The 20,193-nt window shown below is 42.6% G+C and overlaps 1 protein-coding gene across 1 annotated transcript; it reads right to left on the bottom strand.

The window, feature by feature from the left end:
• Window positions 1–1,158: 1,158 nt before the first annotated feature.
• EOGT (EGF domain specific O-linked N-acetylglucosamine transferase) lies at window positions 1,159–19,474 on the bottom strand. The gene is made up of 17 exons (XM_048315268.1): window positions 19,296–19,474; window positions 18,784–18,830; window positions 17,725–17,958; window positions 17,262–17,362; window positions 16,593–16,701; window positions 16,412–16,506; window positions 15,201–15,305; window positions 14,013–14,119; window positions 12,659–12,762; window positions 10,067–10,159; window positions 9,280–9,351; window positions 8,717–8,803; window positions 7,565–7,633; window positions 6,711–6,772; window positions 5,569–5,688; window positions 4,536–4,638; window positions 1,159–4,163 (listed from the first exon to the last, which is right to left on the bottom strand). The coding sequence occupies exons 3-17, from the start codon at window positions 17,932–17,934 to the stop codon at window positions 4,017–4,019; spliced, it is 1,584 nt and encodes a 527-aa protein (XP_048171225.1). The 5' UTR covers window positions 17,935–17,958; window positions 18,784–18,830; window positions 19,296–19,474; the 3' UTR covers window positions 1,159–4,016.
• Window positions 19,475–20,193: the final 719 nt, after the last annotated feature.

The raw sequence follows: 20,193 nt of genomic DNA, 5'->3' as shown, positions 1-20,193 counted from the left end.
CAGCTCTACCCAACTGCAGCAACACCCCCTTTCAACCTGCCCTGTCCTTTCCTTCAGCTCTCTGGCACAAATCCCAGGTCACCACCCAGTTTTTCAGCTCTGTCCCTTCTCCCCACAACCACCCTGCTCCGGGATGCTACTCCCCTCTCCTGGCTCAGATTCAAGGGAATTCAGGACCTTTCCTTTCCCTGTCCTGTACCTCCCCGCAGTTTGTGACAGGAATATTTTTACTCCTCTCATTTTTGGCTCTGTCCCAACAGGGTTTCCACAAATTTCATTTGATTTATAATCATGTTCCCAGAGGTGTTCTGAGCTCCAGGCTTGAGAATGACTCTCTGTCTGTTTTACCCATCTGAAACCTTACACTTGTTCCTCCCTCCTCACCTCTCTCATTCCCTCTGTGCATCTCTCTCCCACCAAACACAAAATGCTGTTTTCAGCTGCACTGCTGGCACAGTTCAAACTGCAGGGTTTGGGGGAGGCAGCTGGATTGGGCTGGGATGAGCCCAAGCCCTGGCACCAGCCCAAGAGGGCTCCCATTCTGAGCAGGGCTTCAGTAGCATCCTCACACCCAGGCCTGAGGTGAGGACCTGAAATGCAAGAATGAGGAGAGTTCATGAATGAACAACAAAAACCCCAAGCTTCTGTGGCCATTTCAGAGCCAGAGCCAGGGGATATGCAGTAGCAGTTAATTTATTTCAGGCAAAAAGCCCAATCCATGAGAAACATGTGTTCAGAGGAGTGGAGTAAGAGCTCAACTTAAGGCAAATGCTGCAAATTGAAACAATTATTCAGTGTTGAAATCAAACATTTTACCCTTCTGAGCACATGAAAAGCTCCAAGGAGAACATTTTCTTCCGTTTTTCTCCTTAAAAAAGTTCAAGATTAAGAGATATGCTAAACCCTGATTTATCTCATTAATGGTACTGGTAAGATTAACAGCAAAAGTTAAACAATTCCATTATTACTTAATGGCTTTTAAAAATGTATTGCCTTAATATTTATAATCGTACTCTTAAGATTAATAATCCTGATTTGCCACCTCCCCATCACAAACCATTTCTCACACTTAGCCAACTTCCACAGAACTTCCCAAAGAAAAAAACTGAAATTACATCTTGATGACTTCTGAAGTAAAAAGGAAAGAAACAACATGCATCCATAAATTATTTTTTTATTCCAAATCCAGCTCTCAGTTTACATCATACAGGAAATACAGGCAATCATAAAAACATTCAGGATTGGCAACATTACATGAAGTCCCCAAACTGAATTCATCACTCTGATGCCAATGTGCCACTTAGACTCTAAACTTGGATAAAATGAAGAGACCAAAAAAAATTTTAAGAGAAGCAGCAAGGAACAAGATTCCCATGGTCTGTTAGGAAAACTTAACCCAGAGCTATATCCTGCCTTAAGATGAAGTGGCCCAAAAGTCTCATGCATTCCCTCAAATTCCAGCTTCCAGACAGACCCAAGATGGTCCAGATGCTCTTCAAGTCACAAGCCACACCTCTGCTGTTGTCCAAACTCCCTCAGGATTTACTGGCAAAACCCAAAAATCCAACCAAACCTCCTTCTGCTGCCAAGAAAATTGTGTACTATTTGCAAAGTTAATCAACACAAACAGTCTTTCCATCCCAGCAATATTAAGCCATAAAGGCTGAATAATATGTTGGCCATCAACTGTTGACAGTGCACTCAAATTTGCTGAATCTGGTGAATGTTGGCAGGATGTTTTGCCCTTGGATTAAGTCCCTGCAGCCTCTCCTCCACACATATGTTCAACCATTTGTTTTAGTGATCACTTGAAAGAGCAGCTCCTCATTAGCTGCTTCTGTGCAGACTCGAGCGCTCACTCACTGCCTTCAGCGGCGTCACCTGCACCACAGGAAGTTAAATATATACAAAGATTTTCACAAACCAAGCCTCAAATGCCCAGCACTAAAGCCAGCAGTGCAGCATGGCAGCATTACCTCTGAACAATTCCTAAATAAATAGACCTGAATATCACGTTGGACCTCAGACCATCAGGCTGTCACGGCAGGAAAAAGCAGAGACATGTGACTCCATGCCATTAATAGCACTTAAAACATCTACCTCTAAAACCTGGCAAACTGTGACCAAAAATTTTACACCTTTTTTTAATTAAAAAGCTTTTTATTAAAAAAATTACATGCACAGCTCATTATTAAATGTCTTCTTTACTTTGACTTGGTTTCATTCAAACACAGACAATTTTACTGACTTAAGTTTTATACATTTTTTTACTTTAAAAATCCCACAAGGTAAAAACCCCAACAGACACATACAAATACAGGAAATGGTATTGCTCAAGGGCTTTTTTTTTTGTCCCACTCATGTTAAGAAGTGCAATTTTGCTTCTATGGTCCTTTAAAGTGAAACAGTTTTCTCCCTCAGTAAAACAACACTCTGCAGGAAGAATTGCACCACATGCACAAAATACATGAAGGTCTCAGCTCTACCCAGCTTCCCCTACGCACTGATTAAGGTCATGAGAGATCTATATGAAAATTGTGTTTACAGTAACTCATCCCTACCAGTACAGACAGGTCAGTAAATGCATCCACACTCTGTGAACTTGCTGGGGAAGGGAAGTCAATACCATCTACAATTAGAGCAGTGAAATGTTTGTATTTACCAGAACTCTCCTGCTTTTCCATACAAATGTGTGCCTGCTCCGAGCCATCGGGACTGTGTGGCTGAACTGCAAGTCCAGCATGGGGATACATTCCCCAAAAATCCATAATTTAACACAGAACTCTTGGGTTTTATCTCACTGAACTTGATTCTTCTACACATCTGTCTGGCCCCACTTAAGACAACAGGACTACTACCTTTATTTTCCCCACTAGAACATCTCAGCTCCAGGGGAAATTTCAAAAAGAACTCAGCTTTGGCTTAATATTCCCTTCACTGAAAACAGTGAACTGTGCTACTGGCTTTGGAAAGATTTCATTTTAAAAGTTTTCTGGATTAACTCTTCAACATTTTGAGGAAACAAGAATATTAAAAATTAGGCTTTTAGTGACTACAAGAACCAGGTTCCTCACCAATTGCTTTCCTTTCAGCTGCAGCTGAAAGACACTCTACACATCTTATCATTTGTCATTAAAAAAACTAGAAGGCCATTCCCTCTAGAATCCTCAAAAAACTCAAGTTTTATTCCAATTTGCTGAAGTTTTCCAATGCAGAGTGCTGGTTTACATGAAAAAGTAGGAAATGCCCAGATTACCTGAAATTTTAAGTATTCACTTAGGAGGATATTTACCTGCCATGAGACAGAAAACTGCCTGAACCTACTGTGCAGACCTCTTATATTGGAGCACTTATAACTACAGGGACAAGAGTTGAAGTTTATATTTAAATGCAAAATCATAAGACTGTGCTCTCTAATGTGAAAAGTTTCTAAATTTAAAGTAGAAGCTTGCAGTGTCTGTTGACCCTGGATCTCCCCCAGGAAACCTTACATGAAATGGGTGGACATACCTTTGTATAAAGAGTATTTCAGAATCTGGAATGTAGAAACACAGTGCAAAAAACCAGAAATAGTTTGAAAAATAGTTTTTACATCTCAAAACCTCCCAGATTAAAAAGGCGCTATAAAGACAAGATATGGTGCTAAGAAGTAGTCTGAAAAATTAATAATGGGTTATTTCCCTCATAGGGGGAAATTTATTTATTTATGGGCATGTAGTGACAGGACAAGGGGAATGGTTTCAAACTGGCAGGGAGTGGGTTTAGATTTGGTATTAGGAATAAATTCTTCCCTGTGAGGGTGGTGAGACCCTGGCACAGCTTCCCAGAGAAGCTGTGGCTGCCCCTGGATCCCTGGAATTGTCCAAGCCCAGGATGGACGAGGCTTGGAGCAACCTGGGATAGTGGAAGGTGTCCCTGCCCATGGCAGGGGGTGGAATGAGATGGTCTTTAAAATCCCTTCCAATCCAGGGCATTCTGTGATTAATTAAAAGCAGTATTTCAGTTAGAAGTCTAATTTAGAATTCATCATGTTTTACCCTAAATGGCCACTTCGAATGCTGTGAAACATGATTTGCAGCCAGAAGCACCAAATACATAAATTCTTCCACATCAAAGGAGTAGTTTGTAAATTTTGGATGTTCTCCCAGTGTTGGGTGGTGTCCCTAGAAAAACAAGATAAGGATTTTTAGACAGAAAAAAAATCAATGCATCTTCCATTCAAAAAAGCAAGAAAAAAATTGAGGATCTGCCATTTCAATTTATTATTTCTGATCCACTGATCTGCTCTGAGGCAAAAGAATCAGCAAAGTAACTGCATAACAGCCATTCTATGAATGGTTAATGGCCAATTAATTTAATTTCTCTTCTTCCCTCAGCCATTAATATCAAATGATTTCTTAATCACAACAGGGAAGTTAATTTGGTCTAAAGAATGAAAATCATATTTCAAATACCAGAACATAGGTAGGTAAAGCAAGATAACTGTGAAGGCCTTCAGTTATAGCACCTCACCCTTCCAGTGTGGCCACCATTACCTGATCTTGAGGGAATACTTTATTCCTTTTCCTCCAAGTGATGTAATGAATGCCTCTCAGCCTTGCCAAATCCAGGTAACAACGTTCATCTTCACAATTGTATCTAGGGACAGACAGAAAAAACACATTTACCTACAGAGATTGTGCTGAAGTTTACCACGGTGAAACAGGAAAAAATTGAAATGTCTTTTGTCCAGTTCTAAAACCATGGACAAATTCTGCTCCACTGAAACAACAAGGGTTGCCTTCTGCTCTCAAGATGTGGCCTTGGAGGCAGTTGGAGACACGTCTGCACATCAAACATATCCCTGTCCAGCTGCAGCAGCTCTTGGACATGTGAAAAACAACCTCTGGCTTTCTGAACTTATTTGGAGACTGGACAAAACATTCTCAAGCCAAGACTGTGCTGCAAAACACCAGTTCTGCAGCCTTCCCACCGCAGAATTTCTCAGGATGGAGGATTCAGCGCTCTTCAAACAAGCATTCTGGATTTCTGCTTAGGTCTGTAGGACTGGAGTGTCTGCTAACACCCACACTTTGTGACAAAATATGTTTAAAAGGAAGCTACAAGAGCAATTTAGGCAAAACACAACACAGGGCTGACCTTGGCCAGCAAGCTGGTGCTCACGTCCTGAGCAGAAAAAGGAGAATATAAAAACTTCCAGGGGGTGGGTAGCACCCTGGACATGCACATAATCAATTCACCTGGATCACTGAAACATCATTAGATGTCAGACTCACCAGGCAGAGCTTGAGCAGTGAGGTTTTCTCATTGTTTGCCATTTTGCCATTATGTTTATACCATGGTAGATTAAGAAATCACAGGCTAAGCCTGTATGATATAATTACACTGTATTTTAGAATGAAAGCTTTCTCTGTTTTGATCCCCAGAAGAGGCTGCCAAAAATGAAGTCTAAACAAGACAAACATTCATGGTCAAATACCAGGAAGGGAGAGGTTTCATTAACACACAGGAACCAACAGGAGCAGTTGTGTGTGTAGTAGAGGGGGAAGAAGGGACAAACAGACTTACAGCTCAAACACAACAGCCCAGTCTGGGAGAAAGAGCAGATGGGTCAGTCCAGCTCCGTGTATCCCAATGAATATATCAGAGTTGTGGGTAATTCTCAATTGCTCCAAAAATTCAAGTTCCCTGCAGACAACACAACAAAAGTGGTGATGATGTGGCAGCTCTATCCACCCCAGCAGAACACAGGGAAAGCACAAAATTGGCCTAAGGGAATACTGAGACTGATTTTTCAAGGAGCAATACTAAGAATCATAAATGCTGCAGCCAGCAATAACTCAGCACAGAACTAAAAGAAATGCAGGCAGGTTTCAAAACTTCGTAAGAACTTTTTTAAAAAATATTTTTTTGTCAGGGTAAAGTTTTTGTAAGTTTAAGGGTTTTTCTTTTTACTTGCCTTTAAAAAAATGCACCATCTTAAAAAAACCCAAAAACTACAAACAAAATACCCCAAACAAAACCTAAAAGCCCAGTATAAATGTTTCTGAACTGCATTCAGTGTAATGTAAAATACACAAATAAACTTCCTCCCACTGTCTCTGGTCAGAACACAGATCTCTCAGCGCTGCTTCAGTTTCTCACTCTTCCTGCATGATTCATGACAGCTCCAGGTGGAGCTGCTGCCATTTGGGACAGGCATGCTCTGTTTGGGAACTTTTCCTTCAATCCATTTCTTCCTGGCACAGTGCCTACTACGTCTGGCACCACAAACTGACCTCAAGTGGTGCCTTCAGCGGCCACCAGAGCAGCAAATAATCAGAATTATCATTGATTACTAAACTAAGGCTCATATAAAATAAGACACCAACATCATACAACAGAAATCCCTGTTGACACAGTTATTGCAGAGCATTAGCCAATGCAAAAAGGTGACTGGAACACAGCTGGCTTTGGGAGAGGGAACAAAAGGGATTTCAAACCTTGCTCATTGTATAGTAGTTTTAACCCGAGCCTACTAACCCTAAGTAGTGCGTTATAGAACGGGTGTGTTCGACTACCTCACCCACCACTCTCTCAGTAACACTTTTCCTTCCCAGTCCTTGGATTTTGCCCAGGTTAGAGCTGGGGACAGACACAGCACTGCCTGCAAACAGCTGTCAGCAGCCACAGGCAGCACGAGCTCACACCAGTTTCCTCCCACAACTCACTTGTATTTGTAGTCCACCACTTTGACCTCCAGCGTCGACACCGTTTTCAAGGCATTCACAAGCTGAGGAGAATAACAAAAAGACAATGGTTCGGTGTCCTCCTTCAGTTAATTGCTCCCTTGCACTCCTGACCTGGTAAAGATAAAACCGACTTCTCTCTTTGCCATTTTACCAGAACACAAACTACATGCAGCAGTGGAGGCATGAAGTGAGGACGGCCCAGCAGATAAAGCACAAATCCTTTGCTCTGTCTGCTCTGCCACTGAGCTAGTGCATCACATTTCTCCCTGCATAAGGTGGGGATGATAATCCCAATTCATTTCTGTCAGGCACTAACAGTAGAGAATGAAAATAGGCATAAAAACATTAAATGTTATTATTTTACCATGAAAGAAGATTTTACACAAGTCCATGAAGTTGCATGATGGAAAAACATAAATCAATATGAAAATTCATTACGTTTTGAGTGCACAAACTCTGATACAAGGGCTTGTGCATTCCAATCTGCAGGCATTACAAAGGGTTTTGTTAGACCTCAACACTGGAGATGGTATAAATAAAAGGAATAATCCAAAAGTGAAATAATTTAATTTTATCTGAAGCTCTGCAGTGTCTGTTTGCTCAGAGGAAATACTTTCAGTATTACATTTGTAGTCTTCCACTGGATATTTAGAAAGGGCAGCAAGGTTCAGTGTCTGGGGTACAGAAATGGAGACTGCCTAGAAGACATTTTAGAACAAATTAATAAAAATATTGGACGTATTTGTCTGAGATTTGCCAGAAAATAGATGTCCAATCCAATGAGCAAGACTTAACTTCTAATAAATCTTTTTTAAAGATAAAAAGGACCACACCTCATTCTGGTTTAATATTTTCCGGTAATCTGTGCTGCGTGCGAGGATGGTGACTCGGATTTTCCCATCCTAAAAAGAAAGAAGCAGCAGTGTATCAGCTAAGAGGCAGCTCTCACAAAAAACCAATCCCAACTCTTCCATATTTACATCTGGCAATTATTTGAGCAACTAAATATGTTCCTTCCACATGTAATAAACAGATGATGTAACCATTTTAAAATTCACATCGTGTTTTCTGACAGATTCAAAACATCAAAAACTTTATGAAAGTCTGATTATTAACCAAGAAAAAAATATTTTCTGAAATATTTATTTGATTCAGTACAAAAGAGCCTTTGTATCACACATTACATGGCAGTTTTTGAAAGCAGGAAAGCACCTTGCTGGATGGCTTGTGCACAAGTTCCTTGGGAAAAAAATATTTTACTTCTATACCAGTTCCTCGTTTTACCTCTTTTAATTAATTGGACTCGCAGGGGTGAGCGTTCCAAGTGAAATAAAGAGATTTAGCTGCATGACTCCCATTAGTGTCAGCAGGAGAAGCATAACTAAATGCCTGCGCAGAGCTCTGAATGTGCCCCTCAGCAATAATACGTGGGCGAGTCTCCAGCAGACACTTCAACCTCAACCAGCCCAGAACTGCCCTGGCCACCAAGAGCAAAAAACATCAGTGTGAGCAACAGAGAAGCCCAGACCAGACAGATGGTGCTGGGCAAGCATGGAAGGATCAGATTCCACTGTTTCCAGCTCTGATCCGAACTCAGAAGTATCCAAGAGGATTGATAAAGGGCAAGCTCTGCACTGCTCTGTGGGATTCCCACTGCTGCTCCATGGAACACGGGTCTGACTTAACTAGGAAGGACAGAAAGGCCTCAAGCACAGAGAATGGATACAGGGATGAGACCCTAAGGTTGGAAGGAGAATGTACTAAAGTCTGTCCTATAGAAATATGACACAAGGGCGACTGTCACAAACATACACAAATGTTTCCTGAAGGCCTTTACAGGAGAAAAAACAAACCCAAAACATCACAGGAAAGGACAAAAAGTACACAGATACACCCTCACTCCCCACTGGGTTCAGTTTGCCACTGCTGTTCCCTGGCAAGAGCCACCAGCTCGATCTTACAGCTGCATTATGCAGTTACCATACCTTGGGTCCTTCCTGAGTAATATTTAATCTGTGTAGCACGTGCTGAGAAAATGCTCGGAACAGCCCCGTACCGTGACAGCCAGAGATCTGAAATTTTAAAAAGCAATTGTTAATATACAAAGATATTTTCCTCAGAAAACTGAGCTTTGTGGAACAAAAGCCCAGTATCATGCACTGTGCTGCACGTGTCACTGCTCACTGCAACACAAGTGGCACTTTCATTGAGAAAGACATAAACTCTCTCTAGTGTTAGAGCTGAGTGTGTGAGCTAATACCCTCAGGGATGCATGACTGTGTTCAAGCTCTTGTGCTCCACAAAATCACCAGTTAGTTCACAGTGCCCACCCATTAAAGAGGAATAATATGCACCTCCTGAGCTGTGACATAGGAGACTGCACACAGCCAGCTGGAGTAACTTTAAAATCCCAATCTTTAGGGAAGATCATTCCATTTGGAGTGGGAACCTTCACTGCGGTGCATTTCATGATATCGGAGAGATTCGTTGGCTCAGATTCCATCCTGCCACACCCCCCTAGTGAGAATGGTTGGATAAAGGGACTCACCAGAGGTGTGTTATAGAACAATCCGTATCGCATCCGAGGCAGCAAAGAGAACACGGCTTCTTTGAAGCACACCTGGGAAGGGGATCACAAGGAGTTACACCCCACTGCTGCCTTCCCCCAGCCCATTCACTGCCAGCCCTGCTCTAAATGAGCCAGCAATTACTGCTCCTGCCAAGGACAGCCTCACTTCCTTGGCTGTGCAAATGAACAGAACAAAGAAAATCCTCATCACAAAAGAGCTCTCGATTGGGACGATACAGATGCAAGTGTGGGAAGAGGTGTTGAAAACACCCCAAAACAGAACAAACGTGGACTAAAGGGAAGGAAACCGGTTAGTGAGTTTACAACTAGATTTAAGAGGCTAAAATGAGCTCTGAATGAATGGATATATTTTTTGGTGTAATTTTTTTTTAATGATAAGTAGCAGGAATGCCAATAATTACAGGGGGAAAGAAACACCTCAGGAGGAATCAGAAGACTTTAGAAAGACCATTTGATAATCCTTAACTTCAGTCAGGAGTCCTGAAGAAGCAAAACCCATTCATAAATACCGGCCTCTAAGGACACAAAAGTTAGGTCCATCTATATAAAGGATAGACACACCACAGAATTAGGTTACAGCTCTGTCTCTTGTTTCTAAGGTGGAACACTCATATTACACAAATTAAACATGCATGGAAAGTATTAATGCTTTCCTCTGGGACACCCATAACCACAAGCAGCTTGAGAAGTTGTCATATTTGCTCCCTAGTGACCATGAATTAAAACAAAATATAGAATTCCATACCCTTTTAGAGTCAAAGGTTTTCAAATGAATGATTTCATAGTCAGTAAATGCCTTCCATGTCTCACTGAACAGGTCACCATAGCCATATGAGCTCTAGGAGGAAAGCAGAAAACACAAGGGTACAACAATTACATAAATGCATATTAGAACCTCTCTTCATGATTTGCAAGTTCTGCGTATGAGTTTTAATACACAGTTAATGGGACCCAAGGCAGCCTAGCACAGAACATAGACATTACACAGCACCAAACTCTGTGTTTGCACTGGCAGGTAACTCCAATTACCTGTCAGGTTGTTAATTTTTAATAAAAATTTCTCTACATTAGGAAACTAGACAATTTCTTCTGTAGCAGATTAGAATTTCTGAGTTAGGAGTGAGAAGTACTTACTACTTTTCCCAGAGTCAACAGAACACAAGTTAAATTTGAAGTAACACAAACATAGGGATGGTAGAAGGTCTGAACCTCAACTCCTCAGATTAAAAAAAAACAAACAAACATCTGGGTATTCAAGTGCAGCACTGAAGCTTGAGGTAAAAAGTCACAACAAACTTGTTTTGCATTTGCCTGTTTTGGGATTGTCACTTACATATTGCGCATGTATCACAAATTGAAGGCAATGATCTGATTCGGTGGAAGAAACAGCTAAGAGGTTTCTATACAGAGCAGTAAAAAGCTTTCCCCTTTGCAGCAACATTCTGTGGGGAACCTTTAAAGAGCCATCTACTCCCTACAACATTATCCCAGCAGCAGGGGCTCCTGCCTTCAGTCTGTCACGTTTCCTACACATCCCAGGGCTGAGTCACCACCTCTTGCTCTTTGGATGCAATTAAATGTGCCCTTAGTAGCCCTGGTGCAGATTCTCACTAAAGCTGCCTTTCAGCTCTGGGGCTGGCTCAGGCAGCTTGGAAAGTTATGTGGGAACATTCTCAAAAAGAAATTTGAAAATAAGACTACAAATGATAGCAGGAGAGAACAGATATCTGGTGAAATGTAAAAGAATCTAAAGGGCATCAGATTTCCTTCAGTTCAAGAGGCCTTCCTCTTCCTCTACCATTAAGTTTTAATGAATTTTACAATCCAGACTCCTTTCTGGCCACGTCTTACAAGCACTGCTCTCCCGGATTAGAAGTGGAGAACTGATGAAAGCACCACTTTCTAACCCTCTCTGCTCTCCTTAAAAGTGCTTTATAAACGTTGCCTCCCTGCATTCACAGAGGATCTGCACACCAACACCCAGCAGAATTCCTACTAATTTTCTGCTTTGTTTAACCTACATCTAAGGGCATTGCTCTTTAATAAGAACATTAGCTAGGAAGTATGGCCAAATCTAATTATATCAAGGGGAAAAAAAGAGAATGAATAATAGCCTCAAGTCCACCTTTTGACGAGCACAGACAGTTCAGCAGCAGTTGACTGGTGCCATCCCCTGGTTTTACACAGCAATGAACTCAAGCTGCCCAAGCAGGTAATGCTCATTTAAAATTATAACAGTGTGACACTACTTTGAATGGTACATTTGAAAGAGTTATTTGATTCAGCAAATTGATATAAGACAAAGAGTTGCTTTTCAAAGCAATTTACAATGCTATCTGACACCTGATCTTTTCAGAAAGCCATCAGAGCTGGATTAACAGGTCCCTGTACAACACCTAGAGGGCTCACTTATCTGACAGACGGCACTGATTTTAGCTTTAAAATGCAATAGAATTAGAAAAAAGGGTTTCTTCTAGCCAAACAGTTTCTCATTAAACAGCAAGCAGGGGATATTTGCAGTTCTATATTGAAGTTTAGTTGTCCTAGCACTAAATACTCAGAAAGAAAACTCAGCACTTTTTGATCACAAAACAGATGTGGGACAGTGTCATATTTAAGAACTGTTATTTCTGGAACTGATTATACACATTAGCTGGCATATTACAAATTGCCCAGTTGTTTTCTCTTTAGTTTAATACCCTCCTACACAACTTAAATACTGTCCAATAAAACTAATATTACTCTTAAACACAGTCATGGTTTCAACTCAGCAGTACAGCAGAAACAGCCCCACTTAAAAACTCTTTTTATATGTTATCATGGCAATGTGAGAGGTGGTTGAGGGAAGTAACTGCAAGAAGGCTACTCAAACGAATTAAATATTAAACTCTGCTTTAATATATATAAGGATTTAATTTAACTGTTTTCTTTACTACAGGCTGCACATTACTGATTTACAAACAATATGCAAGACTGCATTTCTTTTTAAATATAGAAGAAACAGTTGAGCAAATCTACTTCAATTTTCCAAGAGGAAAAAACCTACAAAAAACCAGTTAAAACTTCAAATGCTACAGGTTAGAAATACTGATCAGGTTATTTTGAGGTCACACCAAAAAAAGGCATAGCTATGTATTAGCAAAGCTGAGCATTCCAACAGCACTTGGTTTATCATGGAAAATCTGTTCCCTAACTATTACTCATGTACCTGTATTAAAAGGATCCAAAAATTTATCAGTTCCACATGGCTATGCCCACAAGAGAGCTAAGGACTGGCTACTAAAACCTTGAGAGTCTCTACAAAGCAGAAACACAAATAGGTTAAAAGCAGACTTACAGTGTCCCACATGACTATGTTGACATCGGTACCGAAGGAATTATTGATATGCTGGGTAATGTAAAGATTGACAAAATCACAGAAGTGATGGTACATATTAACACCTGAGAAAGAAAGAATTGTTAGCAAAACACTGCATTACTTGCTCCACTTTTATTGGTTTATGCTTTTTTCCTTGTTAGCATCTTGTATTTTATATTAGCTTCCCCCTGCTTCTGACTGAATCCTCCCAATAGACCCTAAAAAAGGGAACCTCTAAAAGGGAGGAGTCAAGATAAGAAGGTAAAATGTGATTTTGAAAAGTACAAAAGAGTTAGAAGAGTGGCCAAAAGAAAGAATAAGATGAGCTTCATGTGCTATTTCTCTTTACAGTCTGCAGCTATTTTGTGAAGGATATGAAAGGAACTCCTGCTTTACCACAGCCCAGACAGGCATAAGGAAACATGAAAACTGGCTTTCAGCACAGATCTTGGTTCTCCTTTAGTGAGGCTAAGGGAAACTCCGTCTGTGGGACTACAAGACGGAACCTGTACTTTCACACAGGCCAAAGCCCAAGTCATTCCTCCTTGTTTCTCTCTTGTTCATTCTTGGTGCACAGCAAACTGCCATGAAACAAGGAGGAAACACAAAGGAGGAAACACAGTCCAGTTTCCTGCAACAACTTTGCTTAAAATGTAAGGCAGTGGCAGGGGAAGTGGAGGAATTCGGGTCACAGCTGCTGTGTATCACAGGGACAGAACACAGCACATGAGCAGCACCCTGCTCAAACACAGCTCACCCCACTGCAGCTGCTTGGTTTGTCTACATCCTCAACACCCTCCTCCATCAACACTTGGCTGCAAACGGTGCTGCACTAACAAAAAGGCTGGTGAAGCTCAAAAAATGTCAGATTCCTAAAGGTGCCTGGGTGCTGCCCCTCTTGGAACAGCACTTCCCTATCATCCAACCCACACAGAATCCTGCTGCTGAGCACACACTGCAGGACACAGACACCCATACTTGGTGTTTCATGGTATGAAACCTGTCATGCAGAAACACAGCCAGAGACTGTACAGAACAGACTTTGGCACAAAGTCAGACACTGCCAAACCACAGTCCAGAGAACAACTGTGCAAGGCAAACAACAGGAAATCGTTCTGATTTTTTTTTTTTTAAATCATGTGTGGGAAATTATAAGATTTTCAAATTTCAGCTTCCAAGTTCATCACTGGAACTACACCAAAAAAAGGAATGAAAAAGTCACACCATTTTTCATACTACAAGTGAACTTAATCACAAAGGCATAATGTAGATGGGCAAGTTGAATATGAGCTTTTTTTACTGCAGTACAAAAAAAAATAAAGATACCGATTACCTGCATCTAATTTCATGAAGTATGTTGGTTTTTCAATAACAATGTCACACTTCTCATCTTCTAGAGGCCTGAAGTCTAATGCAGTGAATGTCTGGAGTTCTGCAAACCTAGAAAGATTCAATCACACAGAATATGCTTTGACATCAACACATTTAAACAAATGTACTTCATATGTCTCAGGTTTAGTAACTGTCCATCCAGTCCATTTAACAAGACTGCTGAAAACTGATAGAGTCTGACAATTCAAATGATTTGAAATTATAATGGGAAGGTTCTTCAGGGCTTCTAGAGGTTAAACACTGCCTTTGATCTCAGGAGTGAACAGCACCTTTGATCTCCAAATCAAGGCAGCAGGGATGTAACAAAGAACCTCAGAGCCTGGATCTGTGGGTCCATCCAACTTGATCTGCATTGCCAAAGACACTTAAGCGAGATTTCCATGCCTTGGTTGGAATAATGAAGGTAGAGGCAGTATTTATCATTCCTGGATCTAAACAAGGATGAGCAGTTGTGATGACAATAGCAGGTAGAGGAGAAAAGTCTTTCTCCTCTGCAGCAGTTCTTGACTTGAATTAACCATCAATGCAAAATGGGGGAAGAAAAAGAAAATACAAAAGAATGAATTATTACATTGACCTTAATGGCTCCTGTTCCTTCATCAATTAACTGGCAATGCAGCTTTGAAGTGCTAACATCCAAGCTGTGATGCTCTGCACTTCCTACTCAGCCTGAAGCCTCAGCCCACCTCACATTCCAAGCACAGCCTCCCTGGGAAGGCCGTGTGAGCACATACCCAGATCATCCTCACCAAGGACTGTGTGAACTCACACACAAGTGCCAGCTTCAAGACATCTCACCACAAAGCAGTTACCCCTTCCACACACAGATTAGGCACAGCACCAGCACCTTGCCAGAAAACACCTGAAGGTTAGAACTTCCAATTGCAAGATGATTTCACATCTTTTGCTGCTGCAAATGAGGCAGGACACAATTCCACACAGTGTGGTTCAGACTTTCTGCATAGATGTAATTATCAGGGGTTTCTAATATAAACTCTCAAATTGACCTTAAAAGAAGCAAGTCTTTCCTCAGTAGGAAATCCCCTACACACAGCTGCTAATGTCAATGACAAAAATCAAAAACGATTAGCAAGTGAACTTGGAAGCAGCCTTGACAAGAGATTCTTACCAAGACTGCAGAGGGCTCTTGCGTTGACCTTCAGCCAAAAACGCTTGAACGTCGAGGGTGCAATGACCGCCAATTTCTCCTTTCTGGAAAAAGTCTTCTTTGAATCTAACACAAATTAGAAAAAGTCTATCAGCTTTTGTGCAACAGGGCTACCAGTGCCCTGCAATCTCAATTACATACTCAAGACAGTGCTACTTATTTCAGCAGGGCACTTCATACATATTTAAAACCTGAGTATTTTCCTCAGCATAAATCAAGAATTTCCCACAACTCCCAAAGAAAGATAGTGGTGTCCTTGAAGGTCCAGACATCACCTTAGAAAATAGCACTAATCCACCTAATAACAATCTTGTTATTAAGAATTATTTACACATACCCAAATTATTAATTTAATTAGATTTTTCTACATGACACTGATGCATCACTGAATAACAGGAGCATCACTGGTTGGAGTTTTTGTTTGTTTTTAACAGTTTCTCACTGAAATTTACCTCAGATTTCACAACTCAGTTCAATACCCAGGGATTTTACATGACATATGAAGAGAGAGGTGCAAGAACAGATTTTCTGAAAACAAGTTGCCAGCTAAAAGCACTGTCTAAATTCGTTTTTCAGGACAGGCTGTGATGAGGACAAAACCCATTCTGAAGGGTAATACCAGTCTCAGTCCTGAACCAGATCTAGACACTGACTTCAAAGACAAGGCAGAGGGTCATGCCAGCACCAGCGGCATGGTTTTTTCATCCAGTTTTCCAATATGGAGCATTTTAATTTGGGATGTGGAGAATCCAGGTTCAGATCTCTCCTCAGTCACTCGGTATTTAAAAATGCAGCTCCTGGATCTGTTATAAAGGCACAGGAAAGGCGTTGGTGCCTCAGACAAAAACAGCTGTATTTTGCACATCATCTGATCAAGGAAGGACATGACTGAAGACACAGAAAAATCTTTCTCTCTTCCACCAGGGAGGATTTCAATCACCCATCATAATTCCATAAAACTGAGAACTTGGTTTTTTAAACAACCTGTGCTGCTAACAGCAGCAGCAGCAGCAGCCAGCAATGAAGAGGTATAAACTTTTACAGGGCTTCAGCAACAAGTCTCTGATCAGCAGTAAAACCCATGGCAACAAGCAAACCAGCTTTGTTAAACTAATTTTCAAATCCTTTTCCCTGAGATCCCATTTTTGCTACAACACAGGTAAATCAGAGACCTGTCGTGGTTTCTCTTTACAGCTCGTAAATCAATGTACAGGTTTGTTGCTCTGCAATGCTGAAGGTACTGGGAACAGGTCAGAGATGAATCCCCCTGTTAAGAACAAGTAGAATTCTGTCAATAACGAAAACTATTTTTAAAACCAAGTGCAAAGTATCATACCTATCAGAAATACCTACTGTTGCTGCAGGCTTGCAATGGGTTTTCATTTCACTGAGCCTCTCTCGAACATATCCAAAGTCAGCTTGTTTCCAGAATATCTGCTGGGCTGTCTCGATGTCACTTGCCCTGATGTGTAAAAGAGAGAGGAAACAAATCAAGGTCTGTTGCTCAATTCTAGTAATAACTTCAACAGATAACATTTTTCCACTGAAAGTGGAACAGAAGAACCAGCCAGTTATTTTATTGGCATTTAAGATGCCAAAACAGGAAGCACTTATCAGCTGCATGTTAGTGAAATCATCAATCGCAATTTAAAGCTATTCTCCCCTAAAAGGGTATACATTTTTTTTAACATTTTTTCCTCTGTTTTTAAAGCTAAGAAAGGAAATACAGCTATTTTAGGAAACTGAATTCAAGGCTAAATCAGAATAATGAAAACATTCTGGCAAGAAGCATTTCTAACAGTGTTTTCTTCCTTAAAAAGTTAATTTTTTAAATCATGTTGAAAGGCTCATTATGAATGAATACACATATAATATATATATATATATACACACAGGTGTCCATTAAAAATCATGCTTTAAATTCTAAATATCAAAATAATGTTTACTTCACAGTTATATCAAAGTGAGCACTACCCTCTTTTTTTACCATAATCTACAGTAGACTTTTAAAATTGAACTTACCATCCAGTTTCAACATAATCACACACTGGGTAACTGAACCTGTTCTCTGATCTGCAAGATTTCTCATAACCCCAGCAGGATTTCAGTTTCTTCAAGTGTTTCTGCAACACAGAATGACTGAATCATGTTTTGCAACAGGCAAATGGGAAATGACTTAAGGTTGTTGTTAGCTCTTAAATGACATCTTGCTCATAAATCTTTGCATAAAAGGCTTTTGGTATGGTCTGTTTTCAAACAGAGTTGCAGAAACAACACCCAGATTCTTCATGCACAACAGAGGCTCCAAAGAGGACACACATGCACAGCAATGTTAGTCTTGTCTTTAATATGTTCTAAGACAACCCCTTTTCCTGACCAATTGGCAAGGAGACCAATTATTCACCATCTTCAATTGCTACAACTCCCAAGAACAAACCACCCCAACAGGATATTTGAACAAACAAACAGGAAAAAGCAAACTTACTTTATATGGGCAAAGAGCATCCTGCTTACAGATGTCAGCAACATGCTGGTTATTGTGCAGAAAGTAGGGGATATGCTCATCTGGCAAGTTGAGGGCTTTGTAGCTATATAATGGCTCTTCCCAAATGTTTGGGAATTCAGTAGGATTTTCACCTTGGGAATTAGCCAGAATTTCTTGCAGTAGCAATCCAAACACAAGCAACATAAACATGGCAACCTGTGAGTTCTGTACTTTCTAAATAAAATAGGAAAAAAAAAAGGAAATTAACTGCAGTATTTCAAGGATAAAAGACAAAATTCAGTCAGAGTCAGACACATAGTCAAAGAATTTGTACTTGCATTTCTGGGGTGGTTTCTTTTTCCTGTGAAGACCAAACTTTCACTGAGAGGCCAGACTGCACAACCTCAGGATTATCTTTGAATCATTAGTCATTGAGTGTTATTACGCACTACAAACTCCCAGTCAAGCTAAAATGGGTGTGTTTACTTTAGCTAAATGCCAAGGGATCCTGAGAGTTCAATGTGGAAACTAAGTATAGAGCATGTAATATCCAGTGAGAAGGGAGAAAAAGTAGAAGAACCGGGGGGAGGGGTGAGAAAAGAAGGATTTTTAGTTTCAAAATAAGTATAAAAATAGTGCATTCTCCACTTTCAACTAGTCATTAGCTGAAGGAAAACTATGTAGATGCAAATATAGGGTCACAGATAAGTCTGTTACAGGATGCCTGCTTTTAGTGCTTAACATCATGTTAAAGAAACTTGACTACTGAGTATATTCTATATATCATTTTATATATAATGAAAGTGTATTTATATATATACATATACACACACACAGGCCCACACATATCTGTATACCCTAAAGCAGACTGCATACCTTCCTGTTAATACAACCTTCTCATCTAACACCTCTGCTTTGAACCATTAAACTTCCTGAGGAAAAAAAATGTATGGCCTGTATCTAAACTCCACCTTTTTTGGCGTTATAATTTGCTAAAATTTGCATGCTTGCTTTCAACCAAAGCCTTTAGCAAAACTCCTACGATACAAGTAGTTTTACCTGTTTGGTTTGAGAAGAACCGCTTCAGATTTCCCAGGTACAGAAACCTAGAGCGGGGGAGGAAGATGGAGTTAGATGCGTCCCGCAAAAGGAGATTTCCTCAGGACACTGTCCAGCTTCTAGAGACACGTTCCCAGCAATGAGAGCAGCTTTCACAGCCCCGGCACGCTGCTGACCTATCACTCAGGCCCCTTTCCCCGGCACAGTGCCTGGGGCAGGGCGGGGGGGGATCTCGCAAGGATCCCACCTCTCCTCTCATCACAAACCCTGCGGTATCCCCAAAACACGCGGTCCTTACCCACCCCTGGGCACTGGCTCAGGGGCTGTAGCTTCGGGAAGGTGCCCGGCACGCTGTGCCAGGCCGTGCTTGGTTCCACGACAGACCCAGAACCGGACCCAGCCTCTGGCCCAGCCGGACCTGGTGCCCGACCCACTCTTGCCATGCCCGTGCTGGATCCGGCTCAGCCGCCCCGCCCTGCGCTCCCCCGCCCCGGCACAGCATCGCATCTCACCGCGTATCTCAGGGCACCTCAGCCCCGCCGGCCCCGGGGAGCCCCGCGGCCCACGGGACCGGCCGCTGCTCCTGCTCGGCGCTCGCCGCCGGTCTCAATCCTCATGTCCGGGGGCAGCGCTCGGCCCGGCCCCGCCGGGCTGCGCGGGGAAGCGCCGTGCGGGTGTGAGGGAGGGGCGGGCGGCACCGCCGCGCCCGCCCCGGGAGCGCCGCCGGGAGCAGCCGCGGCCGCCGGGACCGCCCCGCCCTGGGCGGCGGGAGCGGGCAAGGAGGCAGGGAAGGAAGGCAGGCAGGAAGGGGGAGCCGGCGGGCCGGGGCGGCGGGAGCGGGCAAGGAGGCAGGGAAGGAAGGCAGGCAGGAAGGGGGAGCCGGCGGGCCGGGGCGGCGGAGCGGCGCCCGGGTGCGGGTCGGGTCCGGCGGCGCGGCTCAGGTGGGGCCCTCGGGGAAGGGCACCTGCCCGCGGGGGAGCGGCGGCGGAGCAGCCGCGTCTTCCTTCTGCTGCCGGAAATTAAGCGCTGCCGCCCCGGGAGCGGCGAGCGCAGGATGCGGAGGAAAAGGGCCTTTTCCTGCCGCGGCCCGGCAGGAAGCGCAGGCTCCGGCACCCCATTGTTCCAGGCGTCCCCCCGAGCCCCGGCCGGCAGCAGCGGGGCCGGGGTCGGCCCGGGACCGCCGCGCTCACGAACACTCCCAGGCGCAAGGACAGAGGTTCATCGATGCCCGGCTCTCCTTGACACACGGCAGCGCTCCTGCCTGGGCTGGCACCCCGCACCCTCCTCCGGTTTGACCCAATTCCCGCAGTGACGAACGCCGAGGGAGGCACAAGCGCCAACACTCAAGAGCTTTTAATCCTCCACCACAGCCCAGGCCTCTTCTCCCCTCGTTCCCAGGTGGAAAACGAG

Source organism: Corvus hawaiiensis, chromosome 11 (genome assembly GCF_020740725.1).
Source record: "Corvus hawaiiensis isolate bCorHaw1 chromosome 11, bCorHaw1.pri.cur, whole genome shotgun sequence".
NCBI lineage: Eukaryota > Metazoa > Chordata > Aves > Passeriformes > Corvidae > Corvus > Corvus hawaiiensis.
This window is presented reverse-complemented; position numbering and strand designations above follow the sequence as displayed.

Excerpts from the sequence above, each read along its gene's own strand:
- EOGT (XM_048315268.1), bottom strand. The coding sequence starts at position 17,934 with ATGTTTATGTTGCTTGTGTTTGGATTGCTACTGCAAGAAATTCTGGCT. Across the intron at positions 16,702-17,261 it reads GATTATGTTGAAACTGGATG|GGCAAGTGACATCGAGACAG; the intron begins GTAAGTTCAATT and ends TTTACACATCAG. Across the intron at positions 6,773-7,564 it reads AAATATTAAACCAGAATGAG|CTTGTGAATGCCTTGAAAAC; the intron begins GTGTGGTCCTTT and ends TATTCTCCTCAG.